Raw genomic sequence first — 19,000 nt, forward strand, 5'->3', positions numbered from 1 at the left:
AGCATCGGAGGGTTCATTACCCTCCATTTAAAAAAAAAAAAAGAGTCGAAAGAGTCGTAAAAATGAGAGAGAAGATTCTTTAGAACACGTAAATATTAAATGATAAAGTTAAAAAAAAACATAATAAAATGAAATGGTGCCTATTCTGTATTCCGACGGATTTCTATTTCGTTCGAAAGTGATATTTCGATCGTTTTCGAATTTACCATTCCCTATTCCAATCGTTTTGCTCGTTTCGAACGAAAGTGTTAGAAAATTTCGAATATGCATCGATCTGTCAAAAACCGATAAACAAAAAGAAACACCGTATTAAATAGCGGCGAGTGCGAGTTGAATTTCAGTTAATTTTTGATCCTAAGAGAAATTTGTGAGAAAATTTTCTCGTTCAATGGATTCCGTTTTGTTACCGATTTTGGCGGAGCAAGAAGAAATTGGAATGCCTTGCTACCATCGGCGAAACCACCGAAAATCAACCGACTTCATAAAACTTTCTGATGAAGCGTAAGTATCCGTCTCAAAAATCCCATGTTTGTTTCTCTTATTGATTAATTTTGCCCTTATTCAGATTCATCAAAAGTTTTCGTCTAAGTAAGGAAGCTTTTCGGTACGTTTTAGAGGAAATTGAGAACTGCCTTACCACAAGGAAAGGTGGTCTATCCACGGAGGTGAAACTCGCAGCATGTTTGCGATTCTTTGCTGAAGGAAATTATCAACATGGAGCAGGGCAAGATTATCACATTGCCATAGCACAGCCCACATTTTCCAAGGCGCTGACTGAAATGCTTAACATTCTGGAGCGGACACTGTGTAAGAAATGGATTTCCCTAAATATGACGGAAGACGAACAGCGGCGTGCTAAACTACACTTCTATCAGAAAACATCAATTCCGGGTGTTATTATGTGTTTGGATGGAACCCACGTAAAAATTATTCCACCTAAGCTGAATCGAAATTTGTTTTTTAATCGGAAGGGATTTTATAGTCTCAACGTTCTGATTGTAAGTATTATTAGTATTTGAATTAACAAATCAATGAACAAATACTCTTTTTTATCAACATAGGTTTGTGACGATCAGCAAAGGATTCGTTTCGTTGATCCTACCTTCCAGGGATCTAATCATGACTCTCATATATGGCGTGTAAGCCCTGCAAGAACTCACTTTGAGCAGCTTCACCAAAATGGTGAAGTTAATACTAAGATTCTAGGTAATGTTCAACTACAATATTTTAGTATACTTGTATGTACTGTGTGATAAAATATTTTCAGGTGATGCTGGTTATCCATCGGAACCTTGGTTAGTAACGCCATTCAGAGCAGCGGAGGAAGGGAGTTTGGAGAGCGATTTTAATCGCAGGCATGCCTTGGGTCGTGCTATCGTCGAGCGGACAATCGGTTTACTAAAAAATCGGTTTAGATGCATCCTTGGCGCGAGACAACTTCACTACAATCCTACTAAATGCGCTCAAATTATAAATGTATGCTGTGCACTTCACAATATATGCTTAGAATTTGGTCGTTCTCAGTAGTTATAATATGTTATGCAGCTGTTTACATAATAAACTTTTGTTTAAATTAATATTTATGACTGTTAAATTTCATCTAACTTGTTTGCAAATGCTCAAATAAATAACAACCACCGGAAAAGGAAGTGTCTTCCTTACTTAACTATGGTTTCGGCAGAATTATTTACTCTTATTCCTGCCAACACTTTGAGAACATGTCATTATCGATTTCTCGTAAGCAGGCCAAGTATTCAAATAACCATTGTTAATACTTTTTGCGTTGTTTTAACCCCTTGCTGTACGATTTAATTTCCAACAGCACGGCCCAAAACGAGCACTTCGAGTCGTTCCGCTACTCTGCTGAGTGTGGGTATCTAACATGGGTGCCCTATGATGAGCAAATACATGTTGTGTTTAAAATAAAAACGAAGGAGTTATTACTACGTACTAACTCGTTCGTTTTTATTTTAATTATAATATTCAAATTATATTTTATATTTTTAGCTCATTCAATTTTTTTTTTAAATAACGGAAATTTGATAATCTTCAGTTGTCGGTATCCTCATCATATGCCTGAAGCTATGTAATTATTTCACATCGAGAAACAACGAGTGAAGTTCAATGTTGTACGTGAAGGGGTTAAGGAAGTTCCATAAACTATAGGCGAAATTCGTGAATTTTAAAAAAGTTTATATAATTTTGATGCTATTCCAAACAAACTTCAAAGAAAAAATTAAGTAAGATTTTTCTTCCATGGAAAGATATAAAAATACGATTAGAACTTTTTTCATTTTTTTATACTTGAGTTACAATATAAAGATAAAAAATCAGATCACTGATATTTTGAAACATTATTCTAATGTTCTGAAATATACGCAATCTGCGTTTCAAGGATTTGTCGCTATTGATTTCTCCAGCGCGATCTTCTCCATCTCGTGGTTATGTCGTTTTTGTTCACTCAGATGTTCTTTGAGTGTGGCATCCACGGAAAGAATCGCTCGAGCTGATTGGCGCTGATAATGAACCAGATCACTCAAATTCGTGTTTGTGTTTTTTAACAGGGATTTCACATTGGTGTGAAATTTGTTTTGTTGCTCGACTTGCAGCTCTAATAGCCTCGTGGTAGAAGGTCTGGATTTTTTCGGCTGAGAGGGCTGGAAGTGAATGGTATTATTGATACCGTCACACTCGTCGGAAGTACCATAATATATAAAATTTTCCTGGTCTGCAGCTTGAGGTTCACCCGAAGGCGAACCCAACTGTGTTCCATGAGATGAGGTACCCGGGATTCCTTCCACGGTCGCAAGTAACCCAGTTAGTAGAACTGCCTGCTCCTCCAGCTCGGACAAATTGATAATTTTATTGGGTCCTCCACCTGTCGCCCTCTGCTCCCGTTTGTTGTGAGCGAGTTTTCGCTTTAATCCGGACTTATAGTCCGCCCAAACCTACACAGAAAACCAGGGCAAAAATAAGACTATAAACATATGTTTCGGATTCGTTTTAGTATATACCTTTTTCCATCCACTTCCATCGCGAATAGGCGGTCCCAAACTATTGACTTCTGCCGCCAGATCATCCCAGAAGGGTCCGGAATTTCCTCGGGAGAAACCCTTTGCTATGTCCGGCTCTTGCTCCAGAAGCAGCACAATCCGCTCGAACTGATTTTTAGTGGTTGTTTTGTTTTTGTTTTTTTCCCTGTTGAACGTTAAAATTAATTTAAAGAAAAAAATGATTAAAAATTAGCTTACATTTTTGCAGTTCACCGCTCATCCGCTGCGGAAATTATTCACTCCTTCATAAACAAAGTGGGTTTGACGTTTGGTTTGATTCGAATGAAAGATGTTCGAAAACAAAACAGTCCGAACGAAAGGTATTCGAATTTGAAAACACCTCGAACGAAACAGGGAATGGAATTTACCAAGTCGTTCGAAATATTTCGAATCGATTGAAATACAGAATAGACACCAATATGTGTATGTATATGTATATGTATAAGTATGCGTGAAAGAAAAATAAAACGAAAACTTATCTTAAATGTATCTAGATGAGTGATAGAGAACTTCTAAAATCCTTGAAGCGGGTCCAATGGCAACTTCACACTCCAAAAAAACACTTGAAAAATAATTCCGACTTCAAGAAAATTCCTTTCTTCTCAGTATATCGTCCCGGCTTCTTTCGAAATACCGTCAAAAATAGTCTTGAATATAACTGAAAATCACAGAGAAAAAAAAGGAACGGAAAATACGTTTTTATTCGTGATGATTTGAAATATACGTCACCTTATTTCCAAGGCTTGCTGCTATAATGAGGGCCGATCGCTTGACGGGTGCCGATTAATCATCTCTATAAGGATGGGACAACATCGCCAAGCCTGCTCCCATTTAAAGCTGTTTCCCATTATTATCACGTACCCCTCATTCCCCGAATAAAGGCACATTTCCGCCAGTCGCGATTCGATCAATTCCACTATCATCGCAGTGGGCTGAAGGCTCTCGCGGGTCGAGTCACGAAATTTTCTTAATACCACTTAACCCACAGGCTACTGTGATTGTTAGCGATGGCGCGATGGAGTGATGTATCCCATGGATACTATGATTGTACGTGTAAATATACCGAGATGGGAATGGCGCGTGTCCTTTGCGTGGGCGAGAAAATACCCATAAGGGTGTTGTTCAAGGCGCGGCTGAAATCAAAAGTTTGATTCCCCTCAGGAGTTTTGCGGTAGGAGTTTGAGCGCATAAGTTTTGATGGTGGGGCTTAATCTGTTACGTCGTTTCGCGTTGAGTGTCGTCCGGTGTTAGCGGGGGGGTTAGTGGTGGTGGTAGTAAAACTTGATATCTTCGATGGCTTTTAGCGCCATTCATTAGTGCCTTTCGGAAAAGCAAATTGACAGCAAAGAGTAGCGAAATGGATTTTGTTCTTATGGCAAGTGTTTCGCTGTCAATCTCGCATGTTCGGAGTGGTTTTAACTTATGACGATAGGTAGCCTGAGAACATGAATGAATGAACAACATAAGATGTGATTCTGCTGATTTTTTCTCATCAACGATTTAGAAATAAAAAATATAACTTTTTTTTCTAAATTTTGTCTATTTGGCATCCTTTTTCATTATGGGTAATTCCCAAATTTAATTTCCAAATTTTTAACTATTCATCTTTTCAATCCTTCAACTCTTCAACTCTTGGACTTTCCAACATTTTCTAGTTTTTTTCAGCATTCTGTCTTTCCAACTTTCCAACATTTCAACATTTCAACATTTCAACATTTCAACTTCTTAACTTTTTAACTTTTTAACTTTTTAACTTTTTAACTTTTTAACTTTTTAACTTTTTAACTTTTTAACTTTTTAACTTTTTAACTTTTTAACTTTTTAACTTTTTAACTTTTTAACTTTTTAACTTTTTAACTTTTTAACTTTTTAACTTTTTAACTTTTTAACTTTTTAACTTTTTAACTTTTTAACTTTTTAACTTTTTAACTTTTTAACTTTTTAACTTTTTAACTTTTTAACTTTTTAACTTTTTAACTTTTCAACATCGCAAATTTTTTATTCTTAAATTTTTTAAATTTTCACCTTTGCAATTTTTCAACCTTTCTAATTTTCCACTTTTATCTTTTTCTAAGCCTAAACATAACAGAAAATGTCATGACTCTCAAATACTGGTAAGCATTTGTATAATATATATGGTATAGCAATATAAGATTAATACAAGCGAGCGAAACAAAAAACAAATAAGTTTTCCGCATTCTTTGCCACATACACGGACCAGACCGAGATAGATATTGCTCTCCTTCATGCTCTCCTTTTCCCTCATAGAAAACACTTTCCAACTTCATTTTATTATCAGGTGCAATATTATCACGCATTAACTCAACAGCATCATTAGCTATGTAGCTAATGGTCGTTTGTGGTCGTTTGAAACAGCCTTGCATTCTAGCCGGCCATGGTTCGATCCCCTTTGACGTTGTTAGGCCTTTTTTTTTTTGGGATCCCAAAAAAGATGGAAAAAGAAAAAAGAAAGAGATGTCTGCTTCCATACATACAAACATTTTAAAGCGTTGGGGGACAGATGATTTTATTTGCCCATTTGACGATTCAAACCACGAAATGGCATGGCGTCTGCCGAAAACGGAATGCTTCATGGCAACGCTAGTTTGGGTGTGTTTTTCCAGATTTTTCAGATTTCACAATTTCCAGATTTCCAACTTTTCTACTTTTCTATTTTTTATAACTTCTAATTTTTTCAACTTTTCAGCTTTTTAACTTTCCAACTTCTCAATTTTTAAACTTTTCTGATTTATCACTTTTCAAATCTTCAATTTGTTTATATTTCTTTCGGATTTTTCCATATTTTTTTCATTTTTCTATTTTTAAAGAGCTTTTCTCATTATTTTTTTTCTTTTTTCTTTTTCTCAGTTGTTTCAGATTTTTAGAAATTAAGATATTTAAGATCTTCAAGTTTTGACTCTTGAATTTTTCACATTTCTTGTTTCTCAGATTTTAAACTATTCTGCTTTTTAACTTTATTATTTTTCAACTTTTCAACATTTGAACTCGTCAGCTTTCTAACTTTTGAACTTTCCAAAAATTGTATCTTTCAGAATGTTTAAGATTTTTAGCATTTTTAAGATTTTTTAAATAAAATTAAAAATATTCAAGCGAAAAATGTTAAGATTTTCAAATTTTTACATTTCACATATTTTTTATATTTTCAATATTTGTAAGATTTTTAAGAATTTTAGATTTTTAACTCTTTAATTTTTCAATTGTTTAGATTTTAAAGATCTCTCAATTCCTAGATTTCCAACTCATCAACATTTTAACTTGTCCATTTTTTCAACTTCTCATTTTTTGACTTTTCAGCTTTTTAACTTTTCAACTTCTCAATTTTTGAACTTTTCTGATTTTCCACTTTTTAACTTTTCAAACGTAACACATTTTAAATTTTCACTTTTGCAACTTTTCAACTTTTCAATTTTGTAATTTGTTTATATTTTTTTCGGTTTTTTCCATGATTTTTCAGTGTTTCTATTTTTTAGAGCTTTTCTAATTCATTTTTTTCATTTTTCAGTTCTTTCAGAAATTAGGATTTTTAAGATTTCTTTCAATATTTTGAAGTTTTTTAAAAATTTCAGATCTTAATAGATTTTTCAACATTTCAACTTTTCAACCTTTCAGTTTTTACCTATTCAACTTTTCAATTTTTAACTTTTCAACTTTCCAACAATTTTAACATTTCAACTTTTCAAATAACCGATTTGTATATATATTTTTTTCGTTTTTTTCCATATTTTTTACGTTTTTCAATTTTTTCTTAGAGCGCTTCTTATCCCTTTTTTCTATTTTTCTTTTTTTTAGTTCTTTTAGATTTTTAGAAATTTAGATTTTTAAGATCTTCAAGATTTTCGGCATTTTGAGAATTTTTGATTTTTAACTCTTCAATTTTTCAACTTTTCTGATGCACAGATTTTCAACTACTCAACTTGTAACCTAACAATTTTTAAATTTTCCGAATTTTCAACTTTTCTGCTTTTTAATTTTTCAACTTTCCTGTTGGAAAGTTTCAAATTTTTACTTTTTAATTTCACGATATTTTCATATATATTATTTAATTTTTTCATTCTTTTTCCATTTTTCAACTTTTTAGAGCTTCTCTTCGTTTAGATTTTTTTTTCAGTTTTCAATTTTTTTTAGAAATTCATTTTCTTGAAATCTTTAAGATTTTTAGCGTTTCAAAGATTTTTCAATTTTCAAATTTTCAACCATTCAACTATACAACTTTTCAGCTCTTCAACTATTTAAACTTTCAATATTTCAGATTTCTCATATCTTCAAGTATTTACCTTTCTAACTTTTCACTTCCAATTTTTTCGGCAGACTTATCTCACTTCTTAACTAGGCGAACCTAGCCAGAATTTTCACCTGTCCCCGGGCTTCTGAATGCCAAAGGGGGACTAGGCTCTGCGGAATGCACGTATCTGCATGCTCGTGCTGTTTCAGTCCTGAACGAGAAATTGTCGGACAATCGCGCAGGTGCTAAGGATGACCGACTTTTGGATGCCGGCCAATTCCTTCTCCATGTTCAACACCTTTAGCGCTTCCAGAAGTGTCTTCGGGACAATTCCAGTTCCAGAGAGAACGACTGGAATAATTCTTGGGACCTCCCTTAGCCCCCACAGTTCCTTGAGCTCCACGGCCAATGGTCGGTACTTGCAAATTTTGCGACCGTGGGTCTCCTCCAGATTCTGGTTCAGTGGAATAGCGACATCGATGATGGTGACTTTGCGGTCGCTCTTGTCGTAAACCATTATATCTGGCCGGTTGTGGTGGATCGAGAGGTCGGTCAGAACAGTGCGATCCCAGTACAGCTTGAAACGGTCATTTTCCAGGACAGGTGCAGGCAGGTACCGGTAGTTTGGTACGTTGTCTTCCAGTAGAGCACATTGGAGCGCCAGTTGTCGATGAACAATACGGGCCACGTTGTTGTGGCGCTCGGTGTAGGCTGCGTTGGCCAAAACGGGACAGCCTCCCATAATGTGCTCTATGTTTTCACCTGGTTGATGGCACATCCGGCAAATGTCATCAACGTCTTGATGCCAGACGTACCGCCTGCAGTTTCTCGTCGGCATTATCCTGTCCTGGATGGCTATCATGTCGGCTTCTACTACTAAAGAGAGTTCACCACGCGTTAGACACAGATTAGATGCGGCCTTGTCGACGTGTGGCCGGTCCAATTGATGGGGGTGGGCACCATGCACTGCCTTCTGCTTCCAAGCTGCAATCTTCTCCTCCACTGTCTGCAGATTGCAGTTGAGTTGGTACTCCGCTTGCGCCAAGTGCAGAGCGCTGTATCCTCTGTCGGCGGCGCAGACAGCCCGGTATAGCGCGTTTTGGTTGGCGCGTTCTGCGAAGTACTCGCGCAGTTGTCGTACCTGGGCAACACACAGTGCAGATATGTCGACTATTCCAAGTCCCCCTTCTTTGCGTGGCAGTGAAACTCTCTCCAGTGCCGATTGAGGATAGTGCATTCCGGCCTCTTTGAATGCTTTCCTCATCCTCCTCTCAAGGTCCTCTAGGTCAGTTTTGCTCCATTTGACTACACCAAAACTGAAGGTCAGCAGGGGAACCGCGAATGTGTTGATCGCGCGTACCTTGTTCCCCGCGTTGAGGAAAGTCCTCAGGACACAGTTCACTCGACTCAAGAACTTGTCTCGCAGCTCCGTCTTGATGTCGGAGTGGCGAATCCCGGTGAGCTGTCGGAATCCAAGATATTTATAGGATTCGCCACGAACCATGTCTCTTATGAACTCGCCGTCATAGACCTCGTAACCTCCGGATTCGGTAAGCTGCCCTTTCAGCAGATGGACACAGCGGCACTTGTCGAGGCCGAACTCCATGCAGATGTCCCTGCTTATGTCTTCGACAACCCGGATAGCTACACCTAGACGCTGACGTGAATCAGCGTAGACCTTGAGATCATCCATGTAGAAGGTATGGGTCACTTCTTCGTGGGCGCCGTCGCCATACCTTATTTTATAGCCATGACCGTTTCTATTGAGCGTCCTACTGAGGGGGTTCAGTGCCAGACAAAACCAAAGCGGGCTGAAAGAGTCGCCTTGGAATATCCCCCTCTTTATCTGCAGCGTTCTAGACTGCAACACATTTTCCCCATCACTAAGGTGCAGAGACGTACTCCACTGCCTCATCGCATGCTGCAGGAACCTAACGACGACGGGATCAATTTTGTAGAGCTTTTCTTTTTTTTTCATTTTTTTAGGATTTTTAAATATTTTTCCCGCTTTTCTCTATTTTTCGAGTTTTCTTTTTTTTTCTTTAGATTTTCGGAAATTCAGAATTTTTAAGATCTTTAAGAATTTCAGAATTTTAAAAATTTTAAAATCTTCAAGTTTTACAACTTTCTAATTTTTTTTATTTTTGTCGTGCTTTTTTCAGTTTTTCAGATTTTTCTTGACTTCTTCAAAATTGAGACTTAATTTTTTGAAAATTTTACATTTTTAATATTTTCATTTTTCAGAATTTCAGATTTCTAACGCTTCAGTTTTTAAACTTTTCAGATTATATAAATTTCTCGATTCTTAAATAGAATCAACGTTTTAACTCTTCATTTATTCATGTAAAAAGAAAACTTTTTTTTTCGGATTTATCCATTTTTGGTTTTTTGAAAAGTTTAGCGTTTTTCTCATTTCAAATTTAAGGATTTTTTAGATTTACAAAATATTCAACTTTTCAACTTTTACTTATTTTTAATTTTTTTGCGGATTTGTTCGATTTTTTCCATATTTTTTCAAATTTCTCAGATTTTTTTTAAAGAATTTTTAATTCAAATTTGTCAGATTTTCAAGTTTTTGGATTTTCATTTTTCTCGAATCTAAGAGTTCGTTCTTTTTTTCGGAAAGCAAGTTTTTTTTAATTTTAGGATTTTGGATCTACAAATTTCTCAATTTTCAGATTTTCAAACATTCATCATTTCACATTTTTCAAAAAAAAAATCCAAATTTTTTTTTAGATATTTAGATTTTCAACATTTTTTTTGCATTGTCAAGATTTCCAATATTTTCAAGTTTTTCATTGTAAGATTTTCAGATTTTGAAATTTTAAAATTTTTCAACTTTTAACTTTCCACCTTTTAATCTTTTCAACTTTTAAAAAAAAAATCAGTTTTCTTCAAAATAGATTGTCCCATACTTTTTCAAATTTTCAAAATTTTCAAGATATTCTTAATTTTTAAGATTTTTGAAATTTACAAGATTTTCAACTTTTTGGATTTTTGGATTTCTTGGAAATTAGATTTTGAACTTCTCAAGTTTTTTTTTCAGATTTGTTCGATTTCTTCCATTTTCAGATTTTTTCAGCGGTTTTCAGTTTTTTTTTAAAGAAAATTTGTCAGATTTTAAACTTTTTGGATTTTCATTTTTCTCGAATTTCGAAGGTTTGTTCTTTTTTTTCGGAAAGCTAGTTTTTTTTTTTTTAATTTTAAGATTTTGGATCTACAAATTTCTCAATTCTCAGATTTTCAAACTTTCAACATTTCATTTTTTCAATATTATGTTCTTTTAATATTTCACATTTTTCAAAGTTTTTCAATTTTTTTTTTTAGATATTTAGACTTTAATTTTTTTTTTTGCATTATCAAGATTTCCAATCTTTTCAAGCTGTTCATTGTAAGATTTTCAGATTTTTAAAAATTTCAATTTTTTAACTTTTAAACTTTTCAACTTCTCAACTTTTAACTTTGCACCTCTGAATCTTTTCAACTTTTTGAAAAATTTCAGTTTTCTTCAAAACAGATTGTCCCATATTTTTTCAAATTTTCAAAACTTTCAAGATATTCTTAATTTTTAAGATTTTTGAAATTTACAAGATTTTCAACTTTTGGGATTTTTGGATTTCTTGGAAATTAGATTTTGAACTTCTCAAGTTTTTTTTTCAGATTTGTTCGATTTCTTCCATTTTCAGATTTTTTCAGCGGTTTTCAGTTTTTTTTTAAAGAAAATTTGTCAGATTTTAAACTTTTTGGATTTTCATTTTTCTCGAATTTCGAAGGTTTGTTCTTTTTTTTTCGGAAAGCTAGTTTTTTTTTTAATTTTAAGATTTTGGATCTACAAATTTCTCAATTCTCAGATTTTCAAACTTTCAACATTTCATTTTTTCAATATTATGTTCTTTTAATATTTCACATTTTTCAAAGTTTTTCAATTTTTTTTTTTAGATATTTAGACTTTAATTTTTTTTTTTGCATTATCAAGATTTCCAATCTTTTCAAGCTGTTCATTGTAAGATTTTCAGATTTTTAAAAATTTCAATTTTTTAACTTTTAAACTTTTCAACTTCTCAACTTTTAACTTTGCACCTCTGAATCTTTTCAACTTTTTGAAAAATTTCAGTTTTCTTCAAAACAGATTGTCCCATATTTTTTCAAATTTTCAAAACTTTCAAGATATTCTAAATTTTTAAGATTTTGGAAATTCTCAAGATTTTCAACTTTTTGGATTTTTTGGAAATTAGATTTTGAACTTTTCAAGTTTTATTTTTTTCGGACTTTTCAAAGATTTTTTTCAGATTTTCGAAGCTTTTCAAAAATTTTTGAGAGCTTTAAATTTTGAACTTTTTTGAAACATTGAAACTTTTTAGTTTTTTCATATTTGGTTTTTGGATTTTACGGACTCGATTTATTTTCTTTCAAAAAATCAGAATTTCGAAAATTTCGAGATTTTTTGCTTTTTTGAGATACTCAAGATTTTCAAGCTATTCAAGATTGTCAAGTTTTTCAAGATTTTCAAGTTTTTGTGCTCCCTTGGCCGAGTGGTTAGCGTCATAACTAACATGCCGGGTGTTCGGGTTCGATTCCCGTTCTGGTCGGGGGATTTTTTCGTCAAAGAAATTTCCTCCGTCTTGCACTGTGATCACGCGTATTCTAGAGCTTGCCACTCAGAATGCATTCAAGGCATTATTCGGCATAGAAATCTCAACTAAGTACTAATAAAAATGACGCAAGTAATACTACGTTGAGACGGCGAAGTTCCTCTAGGAACGTTAGTGCCATTGAAGAAGAAGAAGAAGTTTTTCAAGATATTTTAGATTTTTGTGATTCACAAATTCCTACCTTTCTGAAATTTTGTCAGTTTTTTTCATATTATTAGATTTTTACTAGTTTCAATTTTTAAATTTTCTAATTTTTAGAATATTTAATGTTTTTAAAGGATTCCAGAGGTTTTAGAGATTTCAGAGGTTTCAGAGGTTATAGTGATCTAGAAGGTTTCAGAAATTTCATAGTTTTCATAGCCCTCGGAACCTTCAGAGCATTCAAAGGTTTCAAAGGATCCAAAGCCTTCAGAATTTCCAAAGGTCCTAAAGACCGTCGAGGGTTCGGAGGTTTTGGAGATTTTAGAGATTTCAAAAGATTTCAAAGGTTTCAGAAGTTTTAGAGGCTTCAGATGTTACGGAGATTTTAGAGGTGGAGCCGATCTGGCGTGGAGGTAACATCCATACGTCTCACGCTCAAGATCACGAGTTCAATTCTCATTCCCGACATTCTTCCAAAATGGAAGGTAAAAGTGACGAACCAGCCAGAAGCGTTGAAAGTCACTATAATACAGAAAAAAAAAATATTTTAGAGGTGCCAGAGGTTTCGGAGATTTCAGGGGTTTCAGAGGTTTCAAAGTTTTAAGTGATCTAGAATGTTTTAGAAGTTTCAGAGTTTTCAGAGTTATCAAAATCCTCAGGTCTTTAAAGATTTCAAAGGATTCAAAGCTTCCAGAGTTTCCAGAGGTCTTAATGACTTTTGAGGGTTCAAAGATTTTGGTGGTTTTAGAGATTTAAAAAAAAATAGAGGTTTCAGAAGCTTTAGAAGTTCCAGAGATTTGATGGGGTTCTCTCAAGAAGATCATGAAAGAACGTATCCGATAACCTGGAACTCCCTCTAATCAAACGTGTTTAGCATTTTTCATTAACTCGTTTCAGTTTATTTCCATCAGTTGTAACTGAATTTCCGGAACAAGCTGGTAGGAATGATTTCTGAGAATCACTTTGGTACTGAATTTCAGTCAACAAAAAACGCATAATGCATATCATCGCTTGGACTGCATTTTGTGACGTAGAACTGCGTCTATCATTTATGATGCCAAATCAGAAAACATCAATTTTTTTTAAATAGTTTTTATATAAATAACTCTTTCGAAGCGAATGTTCTTCAATAATGTGTATACCATAAACAGATCAAATTAGCGAAATTTGAAGGCATTCCCATTTTTTTCATACATTTATTCTGTCAATTCTCTCCAAAAAAAAAACCGTAATGACGAGCGCCCAACGGACGTGGGACACTTTTAGCATAACAAAACCGCTGCGAGGCGAATCTTCAGCCAGCCAGCAGTCAACAACATTTCTCAAGGTTAAGAGCAATGTTACCACACGTACAGATTTATCTGGAATGGTACAGATTTTTCTGGTTATTTTTGGTACAGATTCTGTACGGTACAGAGTACAAATTTTCATCAAAAAGTACAGATTGGTACAGATTTTTTCCATTTGTGAAATGTTCTATATTTGAACAGAACAAAGCAACATTGAGGTACATGACTACTGTTACGCCGCAGTAGAACGCTTGGTGCTGCTGATCTTTAAAGCATTGAGAATGCAATGATTGATCAGCTTCATAAGGACGAAATTCCTTACAAGGATCGTCTGAAAGGATTCGCGTCGGACGATGCGACGTATGTTTTACCCCAGATCAACAGATTGAATCGTTTGTTCCACAGGCTGAAAACCCTGAATTCACGACGCTACATGAAGAGCTGAAAGATTTTTATTTGATCATTCTCACTAATATCTGCGATAAATCTTGTGTTGTTTCAATGTCCAATGCTATTAAATATGAAGCTCATTTGAAAAGCGAAGAGTTTTAGGTTGGAACAGCAGCAGAAGAAATTATCAGAACAATGGACAGCGAAAGGCAGATCATTTCAAAGGATATTTGTCGCAGTTTGTTTCGTGAAGCTGATCAAACCAATGAGAAAAGGATTCGATTTTGATGATTCGACGCTCAAGTCTACGGCAATGTTAAATCTCAGATACTTCTAGCTTTGACTAGCATTAACGTTGTATTAGAAGCGTTTCCAGGATTCTACAATGGAAATGTTCAAGATGTGTAGAATTAATTCTGTTGTCTGAGGATAAAATTACTTCGTAAGGAAATCACAATTTCAGAAAACGAGCATGTGCAGGGTGGACAAAAACTGGATGTCTAAAAAAATTGACGGTTCGCTCGCCTTTTCGGCGTTTCAATTCCTTGTTTGTGCGATTTTTTTCTGAATATAATCAGAACAAAAATAAGCTTTTGAATCAGCTCAGCAACGATACGCTGAACGCTATTTTTAGGTCAAAGAATTTGGTCAAACATCGTGGTGACTGCTCGAAAATTAAAAAAAAAAATGATTATATGCAATCTAGATTCGAAAAAAAACAGGAAGTGGGTTATATCTATGGTATAATCGCAAGGGTGACGTAGGACTATCGTTGATTTAAAGATCATTTGTTTGAAGTTGAATCTGAATTCATTCTGAATGAATGAATATTGGGGACTTCGAAAACGAGAGTGTTACGTTGGATGCACAAGGTTTTATGCATCCAATACTGGATACGGAAATATTCTACTGATGGGGAAGAATAATCTTCAGAAGCTATTCTGTTAATTGCGATTGATCGAAAAATCACAAAACCAAATGTATTTGGTCACAGTGTTACATGGATAGAAAACATTAAAATAAACTCTTTCACATGAATGTATTTTTAAATTCCCAGAGGAACTGGCAGATTATTTTCCGGATCTTTCTCGATGCTGAATGGCATCCAAACGGAAAGAATTCCGCGCGTGTATGTGTGTGTGTAGCGATGTCTTCCCGGGGAACCGTTTGTGGCATCACTCTCCTCCTGATAGATCCCTTCTGGCCTAAGGTGCACAAACAGGCTCTTGGTGACACCGTTCATTCGCGCTTTCATGATAAACGAAGAGCTTCACCACAACAGCGACAACATGCTCCAATCGCTGTTCAATTAGAACTGAGTGGATTTCCGAGCGGCGCTCGCTTATATACCGATTGGTGATTTCAATAGCCTGTTTTGAAATCAATTTTAAGACTATTGAAACAAGTTTTTGGATCAGAAAGTAACAAGTATAGAACGCGTAGACATTTTATCTATCGAATGAAGTGTTTATCATACCATTTCGTTCAGTTGCTTAGGAGCTATTAACGCTCAAAATCTCGGTCTCCGGCGTAACGCTTTCGTATTCGAAACTTTGATTTTACACCCCGGTATAGAAATGAAAGACGTAATCCTACGTCAAAAACAATGTATAAGCATCATCAAACACATGAATTGCTTGTAAATGTAAATGTAGTATTTGTAGTAAATAAATGAGTGTTTTTTCAATGCTATTTTTTTCACAACGTATATTTTCGATGATACAGATTTTTGGTACAAATTTTTGGAAAAAAAGTACAGATGAGTAAGATTTTTGACCCCTCTGGTACAGATTTAAATGTGGGCAACACTGGTTAAAAGTAATATTTGTTTTTTCATTGGTCTTTTAAGGTTGTTGTCACACATTTCCCAGAAGCAAAAACGTTTTGAAGGATCTACTGTGTGTTGTGACGAGGTGAAATGGAACTCGATGGAACGATGGAACCGATTTTCATATCGTCTGTTGGAAAAATGTTGGACAAATAAATAATTGTCAAAAATCCGAAGTGAGGAACAAGCGATATTAATAATATAATTTTGTAGTCCTACGGCGACAATGCGGTTAAGTTTTGGACATCACCATCGATAATTCATGTTTATTTTTCGATAGTCAAAAGTAATACAATACGCTACTCACCTTCTGGTAAACTGTTCCTCACTATATCAACTGTCAAAACGCTGAAAAAATTCTCGAGTCAAGAAATCATGTCACATTTAATTCTGGTTGGCTCCGTCATTCGGTTTCTATGCTAGGTAATATCCAAGGACTATGCGAAACACTAAATGGAAGCATAATTACGGTGTATTATTTCTCCTTTTTCCTAATCTTCTTACTTAATCCTGTCCCAATCCAATCATCGATATCGACAATACACCTACACAAGCACTACCTTCAAGCCACCCGCAGTTCGTTACGTTACCTCTCAATCCCACTCACGTTCAACTTCCAGCCTCAATGACGCAAACTTCCATTTTTTCTATCACTAACTTCTGAGCAAACGAGGCTATTTACATAAAGAAAACATCGTATTTAGTTTTACCGTTCACGTGATTACCCCGCTCTTTTGCAACAAAAAACACGCATCGCGAGAGTAAACACATGTTGCACAACAATTAGCAATAATCCTCCTCTGAATGCCCACACATTCCTATCAATCTTACCCTTAATGCCGCCGCCCGTTGAATGCTATGCTCTCTCTTTTTAGGGGGCTCACAAAACCCGAATTAATTGAAGAATTATTTCAACGTGGAAATACAATAGCCGTAATATATCCGATGACATAGCAAGCGAAGAGAAAGAGCCATAAATAAACTGTCTGCGCTCTTCCCAAACAATAGCAAACAATAATCAATAGAATCCCACTCAGTCGAATCCGAAGCATCCAATGAAGCGTGGAACTTTGTCTGTCAAAATTCACGAAGCTGTTACGAAACACTTCTTCCGTCTGCCAAAAGTTTTGCACTGGAAACTTTTGCTACGCTTTTCGCTGGTTTCACTCTCATTCAATTAATTTTTTTTTTTGTTCGTGTGGCCCAACAGTTTTATAATTTAATTGAATGTTCCCTTTCCGTATTCCGCACTCCAACCCGTGGCGTTTCGATGAGATCTGGGAAAGCTTTCATCTCGCGAGCGGTGGCAGTGGACCAGCTGTGGAGCTTCCGCACAGCACACAGCAGTAAACACTAGTGGTGAAACCAACAGCAGCCGCAGCAGCAGCAGCATCTAACTTTGATGATTTGTAGTAGAAGAGTGCGTACTTTCCGACCGAGGTTCGTTCAATGTACACACTCTCAAGCACACTCACAGGAGCTGTTGGTGAAATTATTTCCCATGGCAACACAGATACTCAAACGAAGACATAATCATACGCTGAAACAGGAGAGATTGCTTGTAGAGCTTCTTGTGTTCACGGCGCACAGGTTTGCTTTTGGGACTGCAGCCTCGCTTACAGCAATCTTCGCAAATGTAATGCATCTGTGAGGTGAGTTGAGCGCTTCTTCCTGATTTGGTAGCAACCGAGAGACACTGGTTCCCCAGCTACGGGTTCGAAATTGATACGACAGGATCCGGGAGAAAGGCGATAGGCAAAATGCGCAATTCGCGTTTGAGTGAAACTATGCCACGATTGAAGAGGTGTAATCACATCTAACACAAGCTCTGAGAACTAGCTCTTCCTGTTCTCGTTTTCACTTTTCCCATTGAAAATTGATAACAGCTGCTGTAGTAGAGTATTGAAATGTTGAGTTATCAATATCTATAAAAAAGGAATTCTGTCTGTCTGTCTGATTCTTATGGCCTCGGAAACTACTGAACCGATCGACATGGAAATTGGTATGTAGGGGTTTTTGGGACCGGGGAAGGTTCTTATGATAGTTCGAGACCCCTCCCCCATCTCTAAGAGGAGGCTGCCATACAAATGAGGCATAAATTTCTCCATAACTCAAAAACTAATCAAACAAATAGAGCCAAATTTGGCATGTGAAGGGTATAGGGGACAAGAAACGTTTTTATGATGAATAAAGGGTGTGTCACATCAAATTGCATCACGGAAAAAACGCTGTAGAAATTCGCCCTTTTGAAAATTTTAGACAGTAAAATAAAAACTATTAAACAACTTTTGGCATTTTCTTTTTATTCATACTTCGAGCCCAAGCCCGTATGCTCGCACCTTCCTCGTTACCCCGTCCATAAGGTTCTGTACAACGTCAGGTTGTAGTTTTTTTTGAACAGAAATCCATTTTCTCTTGAAGTCCGCCTCCGATTTGACAACTTTTGGGTTCTTCCGGAGGGCCTGCTTCATAATCGCCCAATATTTCTCTATTGGGCGAAGCTCCGGCGCGTTGGGCGGGTTCATTTCCTTTGGCACGAAGGTGACCCCGTTGGCTTCGTACCACTCCAACACGTCCTTTGAATAGTGGCACGAAGCGAGATCCGGCCAGAAGAAGGTCGGGCCTCGCTGCTTCAATAGTGGTAGTAAGCGCTTCTGTAGGCACTCCTTAAGGTAAACCTGCCCGTTTACCGTGCCGGTCATCACGAAGGGGGCGCTCCGCTTTCCGCAAGAGCAGATCGCTTGCTACACCATGTACTTTTTGGCAAACTTGGATAGTTTCTGCTTGCGAATCTCCTCCGGAACGCTGAATTTGTCCTCTGCGGAGAAGAACAACAGGCCCGGCAGCTGACGAAAGTCCGCTTTGACGTAGGTTTCGTCGTCCATTACCAGGCAATGCGGCTTCGTCAGCATTTCGGTGTACAGCTTCCGGGCTCGCGTCTTCCCCACCATGTTTTGCCTTTCGTCGCGGTTAGGAGCCTTCTGAACCTTGTATGTACGCAGGCCCTCCCGCTGCTTGGTCCGCTGGACGAATGAACTTGACAAATTCAGCTTATTGGCGACATCCCGGACCGAACTTCTCGGATCACGTCTAAACTGCTTAACTACGCGCTTGTGATCTCTTTCACTGACGCGGAGCATCCATTTTTGCCATTCTTCACCTTCCGGTCGATGGTTAGATTCTCGAAGTATCGTTTTAGTACTCTGCTGACCGTGGATTGGACGATTCCCAGCATCTTACCGATGTCCCGATGTGACAACTCCGGATTCTCGAAATGAATGCACAGGATTAATTCACGACGCTCTTTTTCGTTCGACGACATTTATCCAAATCTACGAAAAATTGACAGTGAAGCATGGCCAACGTGATCTATACACTCTTATCTGATTATAAGCGAAAGCTGA

General features: G+C 36.4%; 3 protein-coding genes across 10 annotated transcripts in view; 1 reads left to right on the forward strand and 2 right to left on the reverse strand.

The window, feature by feature from the left end:
* The window catches only part of LOC129764534 (putative polypeptide N-acetylgalactosaminyltransferase 9), a 270,199-nt gene that overhangs the window by 166,904 nt on the left and 84,295 nt on the right, over nucleotides 1–19,000 (reverse strand). The gene's annotated exons all lie outside the window — the stretch shown is intronic.
* On the forward strand, nucleotides 138–1,881 carry LOC129764242 (putative nuclease HARBI1). Its single transcript, XM_055763130.1, has 4 exons — nucleotides 138–501; nucleotides 566–998; nucleotides 1,062–1,206; nucleotides 1,823–1,881. The coding sequence occupies exons 1-4, from the start codon at nucleotides 389–391 to the stop codon at nucleotides 1,879–1,881; spliced, it is 750 nt and encodes a 249-aa protein (XP_055619105.1). The 5' UTR covers nucleotides 138–388.
* On the reverse strand, nucleotides 1,371–3,432 carry LOC129764536 (uncharacterized). Its single transcript, XM_055763720.1, has 3 exons — nucleotides 3,252–3,432; nucleotides 3,015–3,198; nucleotides 1,371–2,948 (listed from the first exon to the last, which is right to left on the reverse strand). Coding segments are annotated over exons 1-3 (744 nt in total). The 5' UTR covers nucleotides 3,254–3,432; the 3' UTR covers nucleotides 1,371–2,390.

The sequence above is a fragment of the Toxorhynchites rutilus genome, chromosome 2 (assembly GCF_029784135.1).
Source record: "Toxorhynchites rutilus septentrionalis strain SRP chromosome 2, ASM2978413v1, whole genome shotgun sequence".
In the NCBI taxonomy this organism is placed as follows: Eukaryota; Metazoa; Arthropoda; class Insecta; order Diptera; family Culicidae; genus Toxorhynchites; species Toxorhynchites rutilus.

Coding starts and splice junctions, on each gene's coding strand:
- LOC129764536 (XM_055763720.1), bottom strand. Junction 2,949..3,014: donor ATGGAAGTGGATGGAAAAAG/GTATATACTAAA, acceptor TTTTCTGTGTAG/GTTTGGGCGGACTATAAGTC.
- LOC129764242 (XM_055763130.1), top strand. CDS start 389: ATGGATTCCGTTTTGTTACCGATTTTGGCGGAGCAAGAAGAAATTGGA. Junction 502..565: donor ATAAAACTTTCTGATGAAGC/GTAAGTATCCGT, acceptor GCCCTTATTCAG/ATTCATCAAAAGTTTTCGTC. Junction 1,207..1,822: donor AGTTAATACTAAGATTCTAG/GTAATGTTCAAC, acceptor AATTTCCAACAG/CACGGCCCAAAACGAGCACT.